Genomic DNA, 23631 nt, shown 5'->3' on the forward strand with positions numbered 1-23631 from the left:
ATAGCCAGGATGCCTGTCCCCATCCACCAATCACACGCCAGGATGCCTGTCCCCATCCACCAATCACACGCCAGGAGGAAGCTGAAAAGGAAGCCCCGTGGGGGAAGAGCACTGAGAGAAGGGAGTCCTTGAGCTGCGTGGCGTGGCTCTCGGATGACTCCAACCGAGGGCCAACAGGAAGTAGAAGGAGAACAGTGACCCGCCCCCCCCCCGTCGACGAACACCTGCCCTTGAAGACGCGTAGAATAAGAGAACCTCACCTGGCGCGTGCCGAGGCACCCACGTTCACACATGCAAGCACACACACACACACACACACACTCCGCAGGCTTGGATACATCGGTTACATCTCCCCCCCCGCCACCACCACCACCCATACCCACGCCCCGGGCTGCAAACTGACCCAAACGCGTCCGTGATTGTCAGTAAATCCGTCCGTGTACCAGAGAGAAAGAATCTCTCTCTGACCCCCTCTCTCTCTCTCTCTCTCTCTCTCTCTCCACTTCTCTGTCTCTCTCTGTCTCTTTCTGTCTCTTTCTTCATCTCTCTCTCTCTTTTTCTCTCCATCTCTCTCTCTCTCCTCTGTGTGTCTACCTTGTCGTCCGTCTCTCTCCATCCATCTCTCTTTCTTGTTGACTGGGGGGGGGGCGTGGGGAGAGGCAAAAAGGAGAATTAATTTGCATAAATGAGAAAGCAGCACCTGCAGATAGCGGGGGGGGGGGGGGGGGTCACTGTCTGAGAGAGGTGTGGTGGGAGAGGGAGGCGGTGATGTGCGCCCTGATGGTCGATCCGGGGGGCCCCCCCCCCCAGCCCTGAATAAGGGGGATAGAGGAAGGGGTTCTCTTCCAAGTCCTCGGCCCCTCTCTCTCTCTCTCTCTTTCGTCCTTCTTTCTTTCAGCCCTTCTCTCCCTCCGCCTCCCCCCCTCCCCCTCGTTCCGTCCTCCCCCCCCCTCAGGAACACCGTTGCCGGAGCAGCCGGATGTTAACACCGATGCGTGTGTTCACATACTGACAGACGGCGCCCACACACACACACGTTTATATACAGCTTCCTCAGGGTTGTCCCAGTGTCTCTTTCCTTGGTTCCGGATAAAGTGTTTCGTCGGCGTGCTTCTGCTCCGACCGGAGTCTAGTTCCCCAGGTACCAGGACTGCAATACAGCAGAGGGAAACACACGTCAGACTTGGGGTCAGAGTTCATCGATGGGGAAAACGACGGAAACACTTAAGGGATTCAAAGGGAGTGTTTTGTCGTGTAGTTCAGATCGAAGGCCAGGAGGGGGAGACAGAGGTACAAGTAGGAAATCTCAGGATGTACACACACACACAGACGTACACACACACACACACACACACACACTTATATACACACGCATACACACCACATTCAGGCTGGTATGTTCTTCAAGGTCCACATGGACAGAGAGAAACATTGATGCACTAAACTCCAGCATTCCAGTCACAGGAGAAAACGACAAAATCAATGATCCTTAGTGACCGTAATGTTTCAGCAAAAAGCAACACAGTGCTGGTTATATATCTACGGTTTCAACTGGCTAAACTGAGCTGACTCTGCCATTTCAACTTGCATCTCATTCACTACTCAAGTTTCATTACACACACACACGCACACACGCACACACACACACACACGCACACACACACACAAACACACACACACTCCTGGCTCAGCAGTCTCTGAGCTGCACTAGCAGTTTTATGGAGCAGCAACACTGCAATGCAGCAGCCTTAGTCCTCATCCATACAGCTTCACCTATCTGTCTGTCTGCATGTCTGCATGTCTGCATGTCTGTCTGTCTGTCTGCCTGTCTTTCTGTCTGTCTGCCTGTCTTTCTGCTGTCTGTCTGCCGGTCTGCCTGTCTTGCAGTCTGTCTGGCAAGTCTGCCTTTTCTCGCTCACACAAACTTACATATGCAGACACACACACACACACACACACACACACAGACATACACACACACACAGGTCCAGGTACCTGAGTCTGGTAGAGTCCAGCTGGGTCTCGAGGGCCGAGTCCTACAAAGGAGCGACTGGCCGGGGGCGTCCCGGGGCCGGAGTACGCTGAGGGGAGAACCACACGTCACTCTACTGCTGGTCTCTCTACTGCTTGTCACTCTACTGCTGGTCACTCTACTGCTGGTCTCTCTACTGCTGGTCACTCTATTGCTGGTGTCTCTACTGCTGGTCTCTCTACTGCTGGTTTCTCTACTGTTGGTCACTCTACTGCTGGTCACTCTACTGCTTGTCACTTTATCCTGCTGGTCACTTTACTGCTGGTCACTCTACTGCTGGTCTCTCTACTGCTGGTCACTCTACTGCTGGTCACTCTACTGCTAGTCTGTACTGCTGGTCACTCTACTGCTGGTCTCTCTACTGCTGGTCTCTCTACTGCTGGTCACTCTATTGCTGGTGTCTCTACTGCTGGTCTCTCTACTGCTGGTCTCTCTACTGCTGGTCACTCTACTGCTTGTCACTTTATCCTGCTGGTCACTCTACTGCTGGTCACTCTACTGCTGGTCACTTTATCCTGCTGGTCACTCTACTGTTGGTCACTTTATCCTGCTGGTCACTCTACTGCTGGTCACTCTACTGCCGGTCACTCTACTGCTGGTCACTCTACTGCTGGTCTCTCTACTGCTGGTCACTCTATTGCTGGTGTCTCTACTGCTGGTCACTCTACTGCTGGTCTCTCTACTGCTTGTCACTCTACTGCTGGTCACTCTACTGCTAGTCTGTACTGCTGGTCACTCTACTGCTGGTCACTTTATCCTGCTGGTCACTCTACTGTTGGTTACTTTATCCTGCTGGTCACTCTACTGCTGGTCACTCTACTGCTGGTCAGTCTACTGTCTTCATGCTGCATGCTGATTGGCTACTGTGCAAGAGTAGTGAAACGCTTGTGTTGTGCTCAGTGTACCCTGACCACCCAGAACTATGCGCCTCTGAACCATGAGCTGCTGCGCGTTGTTCATGTTAGCGTTGGGATGAAAGCCTCCGTTACGTGAAGCGTGCTTGAGTGTGGTGGCGGGCTGGTCCACCTACTGGGGGAGGTGGGGGAGTTTCCCCCCCCATCAGAGGACGTGGTGCTGGCCTTGGAGTCCGATGGCAGCGAGAGGCGGGGCATGGCAGGCGGAGGGGGAGGGGCCAGCATTTGGGAGGAGATGTAGTTGGACAAGCTGGTCACCTTGACCTGCCCGCTGCCGTTGAGCTGGGGAGGGAAAGAGAGAGAGAGGTCAAGGGTCAGGGGTCATGGTGGAACATTGAGGGTCAGATTGAGTGGAGGCCCCGGGGGGTTAAAGGTCAGCGCGAGGCCGGGTACTCACGGAACCGGGCTGCTGGCTAGACGGGTCACAGGGCAGGGGCATCAGGTCCTTCAGGGGATCCTGTGAGCTGAGGTGAGGGGGGTAGCGGATGGCCGTGTGCGGGAAGTAGGACGTGGTCTGGGGGAGGATGGACGAGGGCGGGAAGTGCAACGCAGAGGAGCTCCGCGATATCCCTGGAGAGAGAGCAGGGGGGGGTTACGTGTGTGAGTGTGGGTGTGCCCATGCGTGTTGACAGGAGTGAGTGAGTGTGTGTGTGTGTGTGTGCGTGTACTGACCAGTGTGGACTGCGATTACAGGCCGGTGGTGTTGTGTGAAGCTGCCTAGACGAGGAGAGCTCTCCTGGGGAGAAGGGCTGTCCATCTCTGTCTTCTTTACTGTGGGGGACATGCCTGCACACACACACAGACACAGACAAACACACACACACACACACACACACACACACACATGCATAGAGCTTGTTAGTGGCCCAACTTCTCATGATCTTTCTGGGTGTAGTTAAAGCCCCTGACCACTAGATGGCAGGCTAAATTGAGTGTATTTCACATTTTGAACTCATGGCTGGCAACACAGGAATCTGATTGTGTCAAAACTGTGCAATATCTAACTAACTTTCTGCTGACCTATATCCTTCACAAAAGTGTTCTATTAAACAGTGTGTTGGGTATATTCTCTGGTCCATCTGCTTGTTTGCAGACTTTCATGAATACGTCACTCCATGAATTAATTAGGGCTTCAGGCTCAATTGGGGAAATCTGAAGAACAGATATTGCCTTCCTTGGCTCGTTCATAATTTGTCGTTATCTCCGATATGATAAACTGCTCTCTCTACCATGGTCTCCTCGGTGATACACAGTTCTCTCTACCCTGGTCTCCTCAGTGATATATCTGCTCTCTCTGTCATGGTCTCCTAGGTGATATACCTGTCATTTCTCCCTCATTCATTGTTAGGGGTCTGTATCTTTGAGGCACTGTGACCTCTTCACTGATCCTTGACCCTGGAAGCAGGATGAGGAAGTAGAGACACGTGGAGGAAGAGGCAAACGTGAAGAGAGGAGCAGAGAGGACGAGAAGAGGAGGCGAGGAGGACAGGAGAGGAGGAGAAAGGAGCAGGGGGGAGCAGGGGAGCAGAGGAGGAGAGACGAGCAGAGGAGGAGAGACGAGCAGAGGAGGAGAGGAGGAGAGAGGAGCAGAGGGGAGCAAGGGAGCAGAGGAGGAGAGACGAAGCAGAGGAGGAGAGGAGGAGAAAGGAGCAGGGGGGAGCAGGGGAGCAGAGGAGGAGAGACGAGCAGAGGAGGAGAGAGGAGCAGAGGGGAGCAAGGGAGCAGAGGAGGAGAGACGAAGCAGAGACAAGCAGAGGGGCGCAGAGGAGGAGAGGAGGAGAAAAGAAGGAGGGGCAGGGTGGAGGAGAGAAGGAGGGGCAGGGTGGAGGAGAGAAGGAGGGGCAGGGTGGAAGAGAGAAGCAGGGGCAGGGTGGAGGAGAGAAGGAGGGGCAGGGTGGAGGAAAGAAGGAGGGGCAGGGTGGAGGAGAGGAGGAGGGGCACGGTGGAGGAGAGAAGGAGGGGCAGGGTGGAGGAGAGAAGGAGACCCCCACCTCCGTCGGTGTCATCCTGCCAGGTTCTGGAGCTCCCAGCGGGGGAGTTAGGGGAGGGGTAGTACTCCCCTCCTGGGCTGTCCACCTCCTCCTCCAACGAGCCAGACTTGTGTCTCTTACTCCTGCACACAACACACACACACTTTGAATCCTGCACAACACACACTTACACATGCTCTTCCTCCTGCACACAAGGTGCACTCTGTGTGTGTGTGTGTGTGTACTGACCCGCTGGAGGAGGTGCTGGGCAGAGTTCTCCTCATGCTGACTCCTGATGGGTTGAGGTCGTAGGCCAGGTGACCCTGGAGCTCCCCAAGAGAGAAGTTAGGCCCCGCGCCCGTCACCACCGGAGCTACACACACACACACACCCAAGCGCGCACACACGTACACACACACACACACAAACATACACACACACACGCACGCAAAAGCACACAGAAACACACACCAGACCTATAATAACAGTTCCACACCACACTGAGAAACCCTACTGAACATGTTTCCAGAAATCAGAAAGCAGAAATCAGACATCTGACCAATTTCACATTGTAACACATCACAAGACCCCAGGGTGTTAGACAGCGTGAGTGAGTGAGTGAGTGAGTGAGTGAGTGAGTGTGTTTGTGAAAAATAGGGAGAGAGAGAGAGTGAGAGAGAGAGACAGAGAGAGAGAGAGAGAGAGCAAGAGAAAGAGAGAGAGAGACAGAGAGAGAGAGAGAGAGAGAGAGAGAGAGAGAGAGAGAGAGAGAGAGAGAGAGAGAGAGAGCAGGATTAGCGAGTGTGTGTGTCTGTGTACTGAGCAAATTTGGGGTGTGTGTGTGTATCTGCCTCTCTGTCTACCATAAAGCTTCAGAACCCAGGCTCCACACAGACCCATTAGGGTTAGCGCAATCCATTCAGACTTCCATTAGCGTTAGCGCGGGAGCTAACATACCACGACCCCTTCTCCGGTTGCTTCTAACAGCCTCTCCCTGGTCACAGTCTGCTAGCTGTGGTCGCAGCTGAGACAAACAGGTGTTAGATACACTGGGGAGAACACTCAGCATAATATACTGTTTATATCAAATAACAATTAATGCGCTCATTTAACAGACGCTTTTTTACTCGCAAAGCAATGGGCGAGAGTGGGGGGATCAAACCGGGATCTGCATTGAAATGCTCTAACCGTCGAGCCTGGACACGGTGCTTGTACAGTAACAGAGAGCCTGTCTGGACCTTAGTCTCCTCCGCTGTGGAGGACCGGGAAGGGAAAATCCACCTGCAGACACACGAGGAATCTCGCCCACCCTTTACACTTTTACACGTCGTCATGAGCTCGCACCTCGGACTGAGACGTTATCGCTGTGCTGGATTGAAGTCGTCACGATGTCACGGGGGGTCGGATGGCTGAGCGGTTAGGGAATCGGGCTATTAATCAGAAGGTCGTCGGTTCGAATACTGGCTGTGCAAAAATGACGTTGTGTCCTTGGGCAGGGCACTTCACCCTACCTGCCTCGGGGGGGAATGTCCCTGTACTTACTGTGAGTCGCTCTGGATAAGAGACTAAATGTTACATATGTTGTTAATCTTAGATCTTACGCTTTGCTTTCTATATGCACTATTTGGGTCTGGGCTAAATGAATAACATGTCAATGTTATAAGAGGAATGTTTCCAGTCTAGGAAGTAGAGTTAGAAGTAGGGCAGTGTGTGTGTGTGTGTGTCGGGCAGAGGGGCCCCCATCTTTGAGAGCTGGGGGGGGGAGGGGGGGTCTCTGAGGACACCCCCCCCCCACCTCCCCCAACACGAGGAGGGGGTTTATACACACTTCAAAGACACAGATTAAATAAATACTGTAATTATGGAGCAGAGAGGCCTTGCAGGAAGTAGACACTCGGCTCGGATCCCTGACGTTGACACTGGCCTCGCACACACCCACATGGCTGGGTGTGTGTATATATGTGTGTATGTCTGTGTGTGTGTGTGTGTGTCTACCCATACAGAACAGAGACCTGAGGAGGTGTGCGGTCTTACTTCTGGAGACTTGGACCAGCTCCGTCACGTTAAACACCCCCGACGTCACAAAGCTCTCCTGGAACTCTGCTGTGTCTGCTGGAGAGACACTTCTGTCACACACGAGCAAACAACACACACATGGCACACACACACACACACACAGCTATGGATGCGCTATTCAGGCACACGGACAAATACGCATACACATCGCACCTTCACACACACACACACACACAAGCAGATTTACCCATGGTACCGGCTCGACTGTCCTCCTGATCTGAGCCAACAGCTGTCCGAGGACTACTGCTCTGCTCTGACTCTGAGAGGGAGGGAGGGAGGGAGGGAGGGAGGGAGGGAGGGAGGGAGGGAGGGAGGGAGGGAGGGAGGGAGGGAGGGAGGGAGGGAGGGAGGGAGGGAGGGAGGGAGGGAGGGAGGGAGGGAGGGAGGGAGAGAGGGAGAAAGGGAGAAAGGGAGAAAGGGAGAAAGGGAGAAAGGGAGAAAGGGAGAAAGGGAGAAAGGGAGAAAGGGAGAAAGGGAGAGAAGGAGAGAGAGACATTCAGCATCAGGTATGGGAATGACCACAAATACACGCTCCAAACCCCGCAGAGTCCAGGCACATTCTAGTGTTCTATATATCTAGTATCCGAAGTCATGGTCTGAGAAATGAAACCAATCAACAAGTCGGTGGCGTTCTCAAACTATTTGAACGTCGCTTTGGATCGAAACGTCTGCGAAAATGGAAACCTCCTCTGAATCCATTGCTTCCCTCGAACCGCCCTATCCCCTTCTTTCCTCCTCCCGACCCCACACTCCACGAGACAGCCTCCAGATCCTCTCCCTAGCTGGTAAGTTGGGTTTCTCTATCTCAGGTTGCCACCCAGACTTAGTTTCTAAAGTTGCTCTGGTTGCGTCTCTCTCCCGCGGGAGATCACTCCGGCAGACATTTCATGTGTCGAGGGCTGCTACTGACGGCCATTTTACATTGTTTTTTTTTTCCTTTCTCCCTTCCTCTCTCTCTCTCTCTCTCTCTCTCTCTCTCTTCCCCTGCCCCCTCCCTCGATTTCTTCCTCCCTCGCTCATTCGCCACCTCCCTTTCTTCCTCGCCCCGGTTTCTCCTTCTTTCTGTGTCTCCCTCTCTCCTGATTCCTTTTCCCCTCTCTCCCTGCCTCTCTCGCTCTCCGTCTCTCCCTCTCTCCCCCAGAGCCAGAGGAGAGCAGAGCCCCGCTGAGCAGTTGCGGGCCGTGCCAACTCACCCCTTCAGACGAGGGAGAAAAAGAAAGAGAGGATTGTCAGTTAAATGCTGTTGGCAAGGGGTGACATGGGAGGGGGGGGAGGAGGGGAGGGGAGAGGGAGGAGGGAGGGGGGGGGGAGACACTGGGGCAGGATGAAAGGGGATACGGAACGACCGACTGAGCGTGTAGACCCGACAGACCGACACGCGGACGGGGGAGAAAGTTCTGAAACTGAGAATAACTAAAGAAAGAAGGGGACATGGTCGCGACACAGCTACAGAACTGTTGTGAGGTACGCTGTGAATCCCATTGACCATGAACGTTCCATTTCATTCAGTTAGCGGACGCTTTTATCCTAAGCGACATGACACATAGTGTGTCTCATTAAGGGCCTTGGCTCCCTGGCTGCTGTTGACCGACCCGTTCACCTGGACTCCGAGACAGAGAGAGAGAGAGAGAGAGAGAGAGAGAGAGAGAGAGAGAGAGAGAGAGAGAGAGAGAGAGAGAGAGAGAGAGAGAGAGAGAGAGAGAGAGAGAGAGAGAGAGAGAGAGAGAGAGAGAGAGAGAGAGAGAGAGAGAGAGAGAGAGAGAGAGAGAGAGAGAGAGAGAGAGAGAGAGAGAGAGAGAGAGAGAGAGAGAGAGAGAGAGAGAGCGAGAGCGTGTAGGTGTTTGAGAGACAAAGTGTGTGTGTGTGTGCGAAAAACAGATAGTGTATGTATGTGTCTGTGAGTGTGTGTGTGTGTGTGTGTGTTTGAGAGAGTTAGAGGGTGTGTGTGTGTGTGTGTGTGTGTGTGTGTGTGTGTGTGTGTGTGTGTGTGTGTGTGTGTGTGTGTGTGTTTGAGAGAGTTAGAGGGTGTGTGCATCTGCAGCTCATTACCACCCAGAGTAGATGTCTGCTAGCTAACATTATGTGTGCGACCTAACTGGAAATGTGAGTAAAGAATTATAAAACTCCTCAAGCCACAATATAGAAACCAGATGTGGACACAGTGTTCTATTCAAGTTATTTTTGGATGGATTTCATGGACACATATATATATATTCATTTAAAAACATTTTAAAACCTTCTCCATTTCTACTGGATGGGAGGCGAGAAGAGAGGAGGCGAGGAGAGGAGGAGAGGAGCAAAAGGGAGAAGGAAAGGAGGAAAAGAGGCGGAGGAGAGAGAGGTCACACACAGCACTAGACGTCTATGATGACCTCTGACACCAGTGTTTGACAAGCCAGCCCCCACCCCACTTCACCCCAGCCCCAGCTCCAATCCCAACCTCAGCCCGTGACACGGACCAGCATCAGCCTCGGCCTTGGCCCTGGCCCCAGCCTCAAGGCGAAACAATCGGCCTGCATTAAGCCACAAGGAAGGAAGACAGCACAGGAGCCAACAGAAAAGACTGGAGGGAATATGAAAGAGAAACCGCCGATACGCTTGTCCTAGGATGACCCGTCTTCGACACATTACAGGCTGCTCCGCTCCCCCTCCCTCCGTCTCCCTCCCCACCCCCCCCACTTTCTCCTCTCTCCCTCCCTCTCCATCGTGTTATCGGTGGTCCTTGGTGACGATGCCGCAACGTGGTGAATGTTAACGTCTTCCTCGGGCCATCTAGGTTCCTAGTTAGAAAAGCTGGGACAGCGAAGCTAACAGCCAACACCCTCCCTGTCTGTCTCTCTCTCTCTCTCCATTCCTTTCTCTCCCTCTCTTTCTTTCCCTCCCTCACTTGGCCTCTCTCTTCCTCTCTTCCTCCCTGCCTCTCTCTCCCTCCCTTTCTTTCCCTCCCTCACTTGGCCTCTCTCTTCCTCTCTTCCTCCCTCCCTGCCTCTCTCTCTCTCCCTCCCTTTCTTTACCTCCCTCACTTGGCTTCTCTCTTCCTCTCTTCCTCCCTGCCTCTCTCTCTCTCCCTCCCTTTCTTTACCTCCCTCACTTGGCCTCTCTCTTCCTCTCTTCCTCCCTGCCTCCCCTTCTCTCCCTCCCTTTCTTTACCTCCATCACTTGGCCTCTCTCTTCCTCTCTTCCTCCCTGCCTCCAGCTCTCTTTTCCTCCATAGTCGTGCTTCCTGGCCATCCTCTCTCTCTCTCGCCCTCTCGTTAGTCATGTCACCTCCCAGGGTCATTCGAAAATAAACGACTAAAACTATAAACTAATCAACTAGGGTCATCATCATCATTTTTTAAATCGTTTTTTAAGCATGGCAGTTCAGGCTCCGTAAATGTGCAAATAAGTTGCCAATAGATACGCTCGAATTAATAAGTGGCAAATGATTGAATAAATGAATTACATGAATTGGATTACATAATAAGATGCTGTCTATAATAATAATAATTCAAACACATATACTGCTTAGCATGTGCAGATAATGCCCTGAGTTAAATCCTGAATTAGTCCAGAATTTAACCCGTGGTTAGGAATAGACTAGTCCTGGCCTGAACCTTGAGTTAGTCCATAAATTAACTCTGGCTTAGGGTTAGTCCAGATCTTTTAGGATTAGGATTAGATCAGGACCCTGGGGTAAAACCAGTCCAAATCCGACCCAAGGTCCATTTACAGTATCAGAGTCAAAATGTACTATCTCCTGGCCGTGTGGAACTAGGTCCTCGGTTCCCATGATGCACTGCAGCTCAGAGGGAGCCGAGAGGCTAAGAATAGTCTGGAAGCCTTGAACAATAGGACCAGCACACTCAGCCACCAGGAAACCCAATACAGACATAGATCCACCACTACCTTACGCCCCACTGGTTCTGAGAGAGAGAGACAGAAGAGGAGGAGGGGGAGAGATAGGGGGAGAGAGAAGGAGAGAAGAAGAGACTGTGTGTTGAGTGCGTTACTTAAACTATGCCTCTCAAAAAACAGCTGGTGCCATCTTTCTCTCTCATCCCCCCACCACCCTATGTCTGAATAACTGTGTGTGTGTGTGTGTGTGCGCGTGCGTGTGTAAGTGTGTGTGTGTGTGTGTGTGAGAGAGAGAATGAAGCCCTCCAGCAGCTGGAGGGAGTGTGGTGACAGCAGACAGCTGTCTGACAGCCAGATGTACCAACCTGTGGAGAGGCTCCATACACTCTACACTGACCTACAATATCCTCTATATCTAACATCTACTGTACTCTATATATCCACTGTACTCTATATATCACCAGACTCAGCACTCCTGTATCTACTCAATATACTCTACACTACACCTACCTATCTACCAGACCTACCACAGCCTTACAGACCCACCATGCAGCCTTACAGACCTACCATGCAGCCTTACAGACCTACCACAGCCTTACAGACCCACCATGCAGCCTTACAGACCTACCATGCAGCCTTACAGACCTACCACAGCCTTACAGACCCACCATGCAGCCTTACAGACCAACCATGCAGCCTTACAGACCCACCATGCAGCCATACAGACCTACCACAGCCATACAGACCCACCATGCAGCCATATAGACCTACCACAGCCATACAGACCTACCATGCAGCCATACAGACCTACCATGCAGCCTTACAGACCTACCATGCAGCCATACAGACCTACCACACAGCCACATCCACCAGACACACATACAAGCCCTCTCCTCCTGTGATATCAAACCACAGAGAATGGTTGTAGAGTGTAACTCTAGCTGTTTGTACTATCAAAGCATTTCAAGACCATCTGAGCACAACACTGCCCCCACTGGAGGCCAGCGGTACTGCAGATGTTGACCTGAGATGACCCCTCCTCCCACAGCCTACCCCCGCCTCCTCTTCCCCCCCAGGAGTTTCCACTGCTAGAGCAGGCAGGCACATTCCTTTGAGGCTGTGTTGACTGAGCTTGGGAGCGCGTGTGCGTGTGTGTGTGTTTATGAATCCACCTCTGCAGCAACGATTCGACGGTAGTGTACTGCTCGGAGACCTGAACCAGACATCTAACACACACAACACACCTTTGGATAAGATAACATAGTATTAATCGTGGAAGTTGTCCCTCCTCTCTCGTCCTCCCTGTCTGACTGTAACCCAGACAAGAACGTGAGCCACAGTGGAACTGTTATCACTTCCAAGACACAAGCCTGTCTGTTGAGTAAATCTCATACCCCCCCCCAAAAAACAAACATTTTCACACTACCTGAGACCTGCTGTGGGAAACTAGAGTTCAAGTTCAAATATATCCTTCACACCAGTTACAACCTTGTTTAAGACCTGTGTCTATGCTGGTTCAAACACAAAGCCGGATGGTATTCCTCAACAAGACCGGGCAACAAGCTAGGACACCAGCCAACTGCTCAACGCGTGATATCAACGATTATTTGTCAGAAATGATAGACATGAAAGTATCCTGTCAGGGAGACAGACACAGAGTCAAGGCAGAGAGATCTCACTAGACTGGGACGTTAACAACAGATGAAAGGGGGTTCTGTACCTTTAAGGACGACTAAAGCTGACTCGTTGCATTCCCCCTCGCTCCCTCCCTCCCTCCATCTTTCCCTGTCTCTAACCTCTGTCCTCCCTCCTCATTCTGAGTGTGTCTGATGGAGAGCGAATTAGAGGGAGAGAGAGTTAGAGAGAGAGAGAGAGAGAGAGAGAGAGAGAGAGAGAGAGAGAGAGAGAGAGAGAGAGAGAGAGAGAGAGAGAAAGAGTGCCGGCTTCTTATCAGACTGTTACCTAGCAGAGAGCTGAGGGAGGTGAGGTGACCTGGACGCCACCCTAACCCCAAAAGCCCTGGGTGTGAGGAGGGAGGGAGGGAAATGGGGAGAGGTTGGAAGGGGGGACAGTCTCTCTGTCTGTTTGACCAACACCCCCCCCCCTCCCCTGGCCCAAGTCCCTACTCTCTCCTTTTCAGCTGAGTCAGTCTATGTACAGAGTGCGTGTATTGGTGTGAAACCCGTGTGTGTGAGCCCTCACCTCTCTCCTGCACAAAGTAAGCCAGGTACAGGTCCAGCTCTTTGACCGACACGCTGATGTGGTGCGGCTGGACGCAGAGGACGGGGTTGGAGCAGTGGCCGCCCTTGATCAGCCGCTCGCCGTCCGTGCTCTCCAGTGGGATCCCCTTGAACAGGATGACCATCACCAGGTCCAGCCGCCACACCTTGTCGGCCTGGCGCAGGCAGTCGATCCGCCTCATCTTGCCCTTCTGGTCGGGGTTGGACAGCACGCAGCAGGCCGACTTCTTCCCCGTGATGGACAGGACAAAGTCCTCGCGGCACTCGGGCCGGATGTCCTTGCGGAGCTTGGCGAGGAGGCGCGACGCCCACTTCTGCTTGACCTCGGGCTTCTCGCCCAGGAGCTCGTCCTTGACGGCGCGCTCCTCCTCCTTGGTCATGCGCTTCTCGTGCTTCTTGAAGTACTTGCGCTTGCGCGCCTGCAGGTTGAACCAGGTGTAGGCGAAGGCGCGCACTTGAGGCAGGAGGGCCTCGATGAAGGGGTGGAACTCGTCCTGGGGGGGAGGGAAGGGGAGGGAGGGAGGGAGGGAGGGAGGGAGGGAGGGAGGGAGGGAGGGAGGGAGGGAGGGAGGGAGGGAGGGAGGGAGGGAGGGAGGGAGGGAGGGAGGGAGGGAGGGAGGGAGGGAGGGAGGGAGGGAGGGAGGGAGGGAGGGAGGGAGGGAGGGAGAGAGGGAACAGGAGGAGGGAACAGGAGGAGGTTGGAGAGGAGAAGGATAAGGAAAAGAGGGGGAGGTGGAGGTGGAGAAGGGAAACTTTCAGTCAACAATTCAGGCAGAAGAACAAAGGCAGAATGTTGCAACTGAAAAACAGCATATTGTAACATTACACCGTGGACCGACAAGCGAAGTGATAGTATCAGGGTGTGTGTCTACAGTATCCGGGACACAGGGACAACCAGCAGAGCTCCGCTGAATCTGCAACCCAGACTAAAACTCCTTCTGTCCTTAATCGAATCATTCTGTTATTACTCAGTCCAGCCACAAGATTTTTTTCTTCTTCATATATTTCTCCCCGTTGCTCAGAGACCATTTTTATTATGTTTTTAACAGAGGATGTCTTTCCAACTTGTTGTCTTTTTTTTCGAGGACTGTGGTTGGTTGGGGGGGTGTGGTCGGACACTGACGTGTGTCCCCACCCACACAGGGGACGACTGCAGTGTGATTCGCTACACCAGCTGTCAGCTGAATTTAATAGCTGAGGAACGGCCTATCAGATGAGCATAAAGGCACAATGCTGTAGTTTACCCACTGTCAGGAGAAGCACTTTGAATAGAGTTTAATAAAGACGGGACTTTGGGCATGGAAAGTAGGTGTGTGCGTGTGTGTGTGTGTGGGGGGGGGTCGGGGGGGTAGGTGCTTGTGTGTGTGTGTTTGTTTGTTAAGTGGGTCAAAGGTGAGATCATGGTGACTTGCACTGGTGACAGTGGAGGAGGAGCAGGGAAAGGAGGGAGAGAGCAGGGGAGGAGGAAGAGAGAGATGAGGGGAAGAGAGTAGGGGAGGAGAAGGAAGGAAAGGGGAGAAAGAGGAAGGGTTGAAGGGGAGCGCATGGGGAGAGAGGAAGGGGAGAGAGAGGACGGGGGAGAGAGGAGAGAGAGGAAGGGGAGAGAGAGGAAGGGGGATAGAGGAGAGAGAGGAAGGGGAGGGAGAGGAAGGGGAAGAGAGGAGAGAGAGGAAGGGGAGAGGAGAGGAAGGGGGATAGAGGAGAGAGGAAGGGGAGAGAGAGGAAGGGGGATAGAGGAGAGAGAGGAAGGGGAGAGAGAGGACGGGGAAGAGAGGAGAGAGAGGAAGGGGAGAGAGAGGAAGGGGGAGAGAGGAGAGAGAGGAAGGGGAGAGAGAGGAAGGGGGATAGAGGAGAGAGAGGAAGGGGAGAGAGAGGAAGGGGGATAGAGGAGAGAGAGGAAGGGGAGAGAGAGGAAGGAGAGAGGAGAGGAGGCCCTGAAGGAGTAATGTTGGGTACACGATAGAGGCTACAGTCATACAGAACTGCTGGGTGAAGACTGATGCAGTGACACAATAAGGTCCTTACCATGTTGATAGTGTGGACCTTCTGGATTGACCACTGTGCCCGATATCCTATTCTAATCTCTCCCAATCTAGCGGCAATAGGCAGACATACAGATGGCTGCAGATTAGGCCATGGAGCCAGATTACACAATGCAAGGCTTTTTAAAAGAACCCCGGATATCATTCTCAGAATTGACAGGCTACATCCAAAACCATTCTGTAATACTGAAGGACAAAATTGCAGAATTGCGGAGTTGAACCGAGAGAACGAAAAGCTATTAAGACATTATTATTAGATGATACAGAAGTATCCATTATAGTATAAACTATCACCAATCTTCCGCTAATTTTGCAAGGAAAAGGAACTCCAGTTAACCACTAGTTACAGTGCAGACCACAGGGTGGCTGTGCTCATCGCGTAATTCATAATGGATATTCAGCATGCTGCTAAACAAGACTAAACTATGTGGTCCAGTACACAACAGCTATTTAAAAGCTGCTTGTGTAATAAGCTAGAGAGAGAGAGAGAGAGAGAGAGAGAGAGAGAGAGAGAGTGAGAAAGAGAGAGAGAGAGAGTGAGAAAGAGAGAGAGAGAGAGAGAGAGAGAGAGAGAGAGAGAGAGAGAGAGAGAGTGAGAAAGAGAGAGAGAGAGGCTGGCTACGACACAGGAGAGAGTGGATCCAGAACAGCACAGCGGGGCGGACACTGCTGTCGTCCAAATCTGCCAAAACCAACCCCCTAAATGTACGCCCACTGTAAACTGAGCTTTTGGTAGCGACCCCCCCACACACACATACGCAGACACACACACACACCCAAGACAACATCCTTTTAGTCTTTCTGATGACAACTGCTGGATACAAAGGGGCCCATCTATCTCTTCCAGAGAGCATCGTTTCCAAGCATCTCTACCAAAGCTCAGCCCTCTATGACTGGTCCTTAACGGTTCACGTGGCAACCTCCACCTGACCGGGTCAAGACAACCTACTGTTGTCTCTCATCTGCGACAATTTTATCTGTACATCCCATAGATATTATCAGCACCTCAAGATAAGGCCTAAACTCTTAGGAAAGACTGTGGTGGATAAGATGAGAGCCAGGGTCAAGCAATATAGAAAGGAATCTTCTCCAAAAGGTCGACTTACTCCTCCATTTAAACCAGAAACCAAGAAGTTGTCTGTTTGAAGTTAGTTTAACCCTTGTCAAACCCATTTCACATTCAAAAAGCTACGAGGCAGGGGCCTTGCTGTGCTCCAACTGTACATCAGAGCAGAGTTTGGTACTCGAGTGAAACCATAATAAACAGAGGGAGAGAAGCTCTTTGTGATTCTGCCAATTCTCCATTTTCTCTCCTGCTTCTTGTTCACGTTATTTTACAATGACATCATCACATTGTCAACAACCAGGGACAATTAGGAAGCAGGATTGATGGCCCCCCAAAAATTGTGTCAGCGTGATACAAAACATGACAGTTTCGGCATTCTGCACAGCGTACTAGTGAGTGGTCTGCCTGGCGCCGCACCACAGCCGACCCCGCGTAGTGTCGTATTTCACATTCACATCCCGAGCAGTCCTGAGTCTCCAATCTCAGAATATTCTTGTGATGCCCGACATGGGGGAAACAGCCCTGCTTCTTTCTCCTTCTCCCTTTCTCTCCTCTCAGCCTCTTTCTCTCCTTACCCCCCAACCCCCCCCCCCCCAACCCCCTCCCCCCTCCCTCTCTCTCTCTTCCGCCTCCTTTCCTCTTCTTTGTGCACTCTTTTCTGCACTGGCGAAGTCTGACGAGCCCATTCGAAAAACGAGAGAGAGAGAGAGAGAGAGAGAGAGAGAGGGAGGTGAAGAAAGAAGGAGAAAGAGAGACCAGGAAATTACAGAGAGAGAGCGAGAGAGAGAGAGCGAGAGAGAGAGAGCGAGAGAGAGAGAGAGAGAGAGAGAGAGAGAGAGAGAGAGAGAGAGAGAAGGAGATGGTGAACGAGGGAGAAAGTGCCACATAAAGAGACCAGGAAGTGAGACAGGGGAAGACCCAGATCTAATGAAATCTAAGGTTTTAAACCTTTCAAACAGGATGACTAATTCATCCGTTATAGAAAGGAGCAAACGTGGGCCTTTTTAATTATTAAGTCAGAGATGAATTCCAGGACTGGATGACTTTACACACGTCTCCCAGTTAGGACTGGTTAGAAAGTATCTGTCCCAATTTTAAAAAGCTGTCAATCACACGTTCCCAGACACTAAGGAGGCTAATGCACCAATCCTGTGTCCAACGGAACTTGACCCAGTACGGGATCCAAAGCCGGAGAGAGGCAGGGATTACAATATCATTTTGTGAAATAGAGATGAGGAACACGGCTATTGCCTGGAGCAACCGACAGAGAAAGGATCAAAATATCCTCTGGCGCGGGGCAGAGGTGTGTGTGCGTGTGTGTGTGTCCGTCTGTGTGTGTCTGCGTGTGAGTGTGTCTGTGCCGACATAATCTCACAGGCCAACTCCTGTTGGGGGTTGGACAACAGTGCTATGAAAGCGGGCCTGCATTTCAATCCGCACTTTCACCCGGCAGAGCGATTGATTCATCGAAATGAACTCTCAATGAAATGTACTCTCCACCGGCAACAACCCCGGTCGCCCTTTCCCTCTCTCCCTCTCCTGCTCTTAGGCACCAGCTCTCTGCTTGAGATCAACACATGGACAGCCTGTTCTACTTACAACTTCCTTTCATGAATACGAGAATCAGACCATACACTCCATAGAGGCCTCGATCAAAACAACTTGATTTGCATGTTGACCAGGTCTGACTGGTGATTGGCGCACAGGGGAAGCACAGCTGCCCCTATCTGACTTGTGATGGGTGCACAGGGAGCACGGCTTCCCCTATCTAACTTTTGATCGGTGCACAGGGAGCACGGCTGTCCCTATCTAACTTTTGATTGGTGCACATGGAGCACGGCTGTCCCTATCTGACGGTTGATTGGTGCAGTGGGAGAGAATTTGGCTTCGGACCACTCAAGATGTGAAAAGGAAAGTAGGGCAGGGTAATCAACCCAACAGAGCCACAAACAAACACACACACACACACACACACACACAAATACACACACAGCTGAGAGAGGGTTCCATCGTGGCAGCAGGCGGCTCATCGTACACAGCGTGGCCTGCTCTGGCCAATCAGAACCTCCAACCTCTGGTCCTGCTCGGGTCCTACAGCACACACTCTCAGACCAGAGGTCAAGGGTCGGAAGTTGGATTCAGAGGTCAGGGTCGGGCCACCAGTGGAAAAGGGGTTATTGTCACTCTTTTCCACCCAAAGGATTTTGAGGGCCGGGTCCCCAGCCAGGGAAAAACTGGTTTCAGAGCGACACAAACTCTGAGCTGGTCTAGAACCGTTCCGCTTACGTCACGGGCTGGGGGGTGGGATCATCAAAGTCCAGCGACCCATTTGTGACCGCCAAAACCGAACTTCAGCAAAGAATTTACACGGCCTCTGCTTCTACTTTGGCTTTAGCAGTATCCTTGCACCGTATTCCTTCAGAGCATCCTACAGTGCAATCCAAAATAAACTGGAGGGAGCTTCGAGAACAGAGGCCATATTTCAACAAATCCAGGTTGAAACATTGAACAAATAACAACAAACGAAACAAGTTGCCAGCGCTAGCGTTGCTAAAAGCGGAGACCTATCCAGACGTATCCAGGGATGCAATGACGTGGCTCTCGCAGCCGTGGAGAAGCAAACCGGTTCGTAGAAGGTTCGCAAGTTGAAAAAATGCTAACTGGCTCTAGCAAAAGACTAGCAACAGCCCAGGACCAGAACGAGGTTGTTGTTGTTGGAATGAGGTTTGATAAGGCTTAGGAGCCTGAGAGCCAGAAGAGGAACTAAACTAGGACTTGGACAGCAGCTGTATGTGTGTGTGTGTGTTTGCTTACGTGCATTCATGTGCGAAGTTCTGCGTGTTTACGCTTGCGTATGAATGTGCAGCGTGGTGTGTTTGCGTGTGTGTGTTAATGCGCGTGAGTGTGTTTTGGCATGTGTGTGTTGATGTGGGTGTGATTGAGGGGGAGGGTGGGGCGGGTGGGCAGTCTGTGCTTAGTCCTGGGATCTCCCAGAGGGAAATAATGACAGTTCTAACCCAATAAATCAATAAGGAATGAAGGCAGCACGTCACAGCTGGCCCAGGAGGGGCCGAACATACCTAACCCAATACTACGACTGGCAGAGCAAATCTAACCCGGCACTCTGATTGGAGGAGCAGTGAACTCAAAACTCTGATTGGAGGAGCAGATGACTTCACACTGGTCAAAGGATGATGCTACATGGTAAGTGTTTGAGTGTGTACGCATCATTTCCTTTAAAAAAAAAACACAAAGACATTCTAAAAGCATTAGTTATTCACTTTGTATCCTTATGACGCATATCTTTTCCTTCATGACAAACAATATGGAGTTGGAGCTCTTTCCCACAATGCATCAGACCGCAGGAGAAAACAAGAAATAACGATCAAAACATGGCAGAACTTTGATGATATTTTTAAAAGGATTGCAGGGTAACCGCTTCTGCGAGGCAGGTGTACCGCGTTACACAGAAAAGTGTCAGCCCCGATTAAGACGAAAGTCTCACACCTGTGGATGTGTACAGAGCAACCAAGCCCCTCCTGTAGAGGGGTCACTTTATTGCAAAATGTTGCTGAACAAATATCCAAGTGTGTTCATGTGTACATCCATCAGGCCTTAGATAGCTAGGGCTTGACCAGGGATGGTCAAAATCATACATACATATATATATATATATATATATATATATATACACACATACATATATATATATATATATATATGATATAGTATACATAATATACCTGAGCAAGTGCAGGCTACATATTCACCTGAGATGGCACAGCCTACAGATGTACCTGAGCTTAGGGGACAGGTGTTTCCGCATTGCTTGTCAATACAGCCCTCCCTCGCAAATAGGACGACCACCTCTCATGAGAGGTTTTTTGAACAGTAGTTCTACTGAGTGGGTTTAACCAATTCAACTGTTACACTAACAGAGTGTCCTGATTCAGACCTGAGCTAAGACTGTCGACATATTTACCTTGGGTAACTTAATCTACATTCTGATCTGAGACGGTGACCCAGGTCAATCTTACTCCCTCCAAATCTTGCACACGTGACGAACACCTCTACAAACACCTTTAACAACCGAAAAGTTATCTATTCAATGCTTTTATACTGAGGAGCAAGTTTAACCAACTCAACATGGTTGCAATTGAGGTCTACACATTTACCTGGGGTGAATTAGTCTACAGATTAACATGAAATTGCATAGTCTACAGATTTACCTAAAACTAAATATTATCCATATTTACCTGAGCTAAGATTTACCAGTCCTTGGATAGCCAATACATTTACATGTTACAGAAATATTCAAACACAGACATAATTTAAACAATATAACTACTAAACAATACAACTACGCCTATATTGTGGATAATGAGTAGGCCTATCTGCGTCCAGATAAAGTGTTCTTTTTTATTCTGATTAACAGAAACTCGGCTCAGGTGAAGTTGAAATCTGGAGCCTCCGAAGGCGGGAGAGGTGCTCATCCCGCCCTTCTCTCAACTGAAATATAGTTTACAGTTCCGGCGCAGACACGTTCAATCAGCGCATACACACATCGTGTATATAAAACTCCAGGATAACCTTGGAGAAAGTAATAATTTACCTGGGAGAGACAGAGAGGCGAATACATCATAGCGAAAAGGAATGTGGGAAGTTTAGTCCAGTGCCGAAGGATAGACAAGTTCGAATTATTCTTTAACACTTCACTGGCATCAACAGAAACGTTCCAGCGCGTCGGTCGACTTGTGCCTGAACATCCGCTTGTCAACGTCCAGAAAATAATGACACTTACGAAATTCAGCACTTAAAAGCGTGTAAAGTGATCCGAAGTCCAAATCAAAAGCTGAAACACCGTGGTGGAAACGCTCGGGCAATCTGCTCCATTTAGGAAATGTGTGTGTGTGTGTTGGGGGGGGGGGGTCAAATAATGAAAAAATGTAAAGAGGGAGTTGAAATGACGTTATGGGAATAGCCCATCCCAGAGAATTTAAAGAAGAATAATTGATTCATTGCGTCCATTTCTGTCCCAATCCTACCGTTGAAAAAGCTAGAGATGGAATAGATGAACCGGGAGCGAACGCTTCCGCAACTGTTTTGGAAGGACGGCAGACAATTTATTCGTTGCAATGTAGGCTACGCGGTACCCTACCGTAGCAGAACCTCTCCCCGCACCCGGTTGGTGCTGTCCGCTCGGTCTGGCTGGCTCGCTGATAAACTGCTGGTGCAACAACTTCAGTCTGTTTTGTGTCATCCAGGTAACTCACAGTGTCAATAGAAAACCCTGCATCAGAACAACGGAAAACGGTCTGCGCAAAAGCTGTTAACCCCCGCATCGACTTATATCAACCCTTAACCGGTACGGTCCGATTCCAAAATATACAACAACAAAGGTATCATGGTGAAGGTCATTTTTGACGAAATTCCGTTGAATAAGAGGAATTGTCTCGTTCGGTGGTAGGGTATTTTGGGGTCAGCCTGCTACAGTAAGCGTCAAATAAAGTTTTGGTTATACAGGTTCTCCATAACACTAACATTTTCCAATGTCTCACTTTGGGACAGAAGAGTGTTAACTACAGACTTGGCTACGCACAGCTGCAGATGAGAATATAAGCTAATGATAGCCTGTCTCTCTCTCTCTCTCTCTCTCTCTCTCTCTCTCTCTCTCTCTCTCTCTCTCTCTCTTTTAGACATAAGACAACATTACACAGGCAAGTTCCATGAACAAATGAAAGCCAGTCAGTCTGCATTAACTCTGCTCCTATTTTCATAATGTCTGTAGGCCATTTCTGTAAGGTATCATCAATAGCCTACTCCACCATATACGGTCATTCTAGCCAGCAATGCTACGCTAAGGAAAATGTTGTGGTGATTAGTCAGGGATACATTCAAGTAATTATCTTTGTGACCTAGCACGTTACCTGGAAGTTCATTTAGGCCTAATACGTGTTTGCTAGTTTATTTAGAAATAGCTTACTGCATTTGTAAAACAAATTATGATCCCAAGGATCATGACCATAATAAAAGTGGAACGGCTACAGTTGACAAATAGGCCCAAAATATAATGTTTAATTGGGAGACTGCTGTCAGTTAACAGAGAATACTGCTTTCCTTCTGACGTAACCTAACAGCAAATTTACAGTGGAATGCACTCTCAACCCACTTCACTGCGAATAGTCAAGTGTGTGCCGTAACGGCTTGCTGAATATGACTGTGCCCGGGATGGGAGCGCCTCTGTCGGGCTGAGGTTCAAATTCAAGCCGGCGCGCCTGCTGCGGCCATTTTCTGCTGAGTTAACTCTAAACCGAGCACCGTGTCTGTTGGCTCTGAACTTCAACTTGGCCTTCGACGTCCCGTCACAAATAGACTACTTCTGATCTGCGTCGGCCTGCTGAACCCCGCTCAAAACTAAAAACTTTCACTGCCGGAGAAGCGCTGAAACCGTCATTAAACCAATACTACGCGCAGTGGCAAACATGCATCTCAACATAGAACCTTGCTTGACGACAACAAGAAGTGAGACTTCAATCGAAAACAAGGAAAAGAGCATAGATCGAAATGCTAGTGCGATGCTCTGCCGATGCATTCAATTTGACGAAGTGCATAACATTCTGTCATTCTGTATGTTTCAGCATCGGATTATAGTCTGTAACGATGAAATTGACAATGTTAACGTACCATTTCGAAGCGTTTCTGCCAACCCCCCCAGAGGAAGTTATATTTTATGCAGTTCAACGCTGGGCCATCTCGTGTTTATATTATACTTCCATATCCATATCTCAGCGTAGCCCGGGTAATCCGAGGTCCTCAAAACGCAGAATACGGAGTGCGGAGATCCTAAAAACGTCCCACGCCAAGTCTGTTGAGCAGAATCGCCGCTGCAAGGTACAGCAGGATAGAACAGAGATCTAGCTGTAATGACAAAGCCAGGACAAATTTGTACACCGATTTATGGTGTTGTGTCGTGGCGAGGTTGTATTTCTTTAAATTGTTATCGACTGGTCGTTCCTCATTGTTGCTTTGCAGCATTGTAAACTAAACGTGCTTGGTAGTACACGCACCAGTGGTGTAGGCTACATGAATGTAGGCTATTAGATTGCTCCAACCATTCCCCTATAATCGGAACCTAACAGAAAGGCTACATGAGGTGCGTGTGTTTCTGTGCGGGCGATGGCATATGCCAAACATAGCACGGCAAAAAAAGGCAACTGTCCTGAATGTAAATATGCGCATCATCATCATATGGAAACAGGGGCCATTGAGACCATATGGTGTCTGTTCCATTTGGATTCAGAGAGAGGAGAAAAAAACCTGTTCAAATATGCAACATACACACAATTCGTTCACAGCACATTCAACAGTACGTACAATACAGTAACTCCTGGCCTAACCCTAACCCAACTCTGGAGCTATACCCCAAACAGGGGTCCTGCCTCAAATATATAATA

At 50.4% G+C, this 23631-nt stretch overlaps 1 protein-coding gene across 5 annotated transcripts; it reads right to left on the minus strand.

Moving 5' to 3' along the window:
* Window positions 1-729: 729 nt before the first annotated feature.
* nfic (nuclear factor I/C) lies at window positions 730-23214 on the minus strand. Of its 5 annotated transcripts, none has more exons than XM_084692685.1 (11): window positions 22862-23214; window positions 13032-13563; window positions 7180-7251; window positions 6951-7028; window positions 5166-5289; window positions 4938-5059; window positions 3619-3732; window positions 3344-3516; window positions 3063-3228; window positions 1996-2081; window positions 730-1150 (listed from the first exon to the last, which is right to left on the minus strand). In XM_084692685.1, the coding sequence occupies exons 1-11, from the start codon at window positions 22862-22864 to the stop codon at window positions 1130-1132; spliced, it is 1491 nt and encodes a 496-aa protein (XP_084548811.1). In that variant the 5' UTR covers window positions 22865-23214; the 3' UTR covers window positions 730-1129. The 5 variants fall into 5 exon arrangements, with proteins under 5 accessions (XP_084548811.1, XP_084548808.1, XP_084548807.1 ...); XM_084692682.1 differs by lacking the exon at window positions 22862-23214 and adding an exon at window positions 21336-21759 and having other exon boundaries at window positions 6951-7025; XM_084692681.1 differs by lacking the exon at window positions 22862-23214 and adding an exon at window positions 21336-21758.
* Window positions 23215-23631: the final 417 nt, after the last annotated feature.

The sequence above is a fragment of the Hypomesus nipponensis genome, chromosome 26 (assembly GCF_054491055.1).
Source record: "Hypomesus nipponensis isolate SF chromosome 26, ASM5449105v1, whole genome shotgun sequence".
NCBI lineage: Eukaryota > Metazoa > Chordata > Actinopteri > Osmeriformes > Osmeridae > Hypomesus > Hypomesus nipponensis.

Bases quoted from the DNA above. Each gene is read 5' to 3' on its own strand.
- nfic (XM_084692681.1), bottom strand. From the start codon at position 21,437: ATGACACAAAACAGACTGAAGTTGTTGCACCAGCAGTTTATCAGCGAG. The intron at 5,290-6,950 runs GTAAGACCGCAC...GTGTGTGTGTAG, and splicing joins GCTGGTCCAAGTCTCCAGAA to CTCCGGTGGTGACGGGCGCG. The intron at 3,229-3,343 runs GTGAGTACCCGG...TTCCCTCCCCAG, and splicing joins CTAGCCAGCAGCCCGGTTCC to CTCAACGGCAGCGGGCAGGT.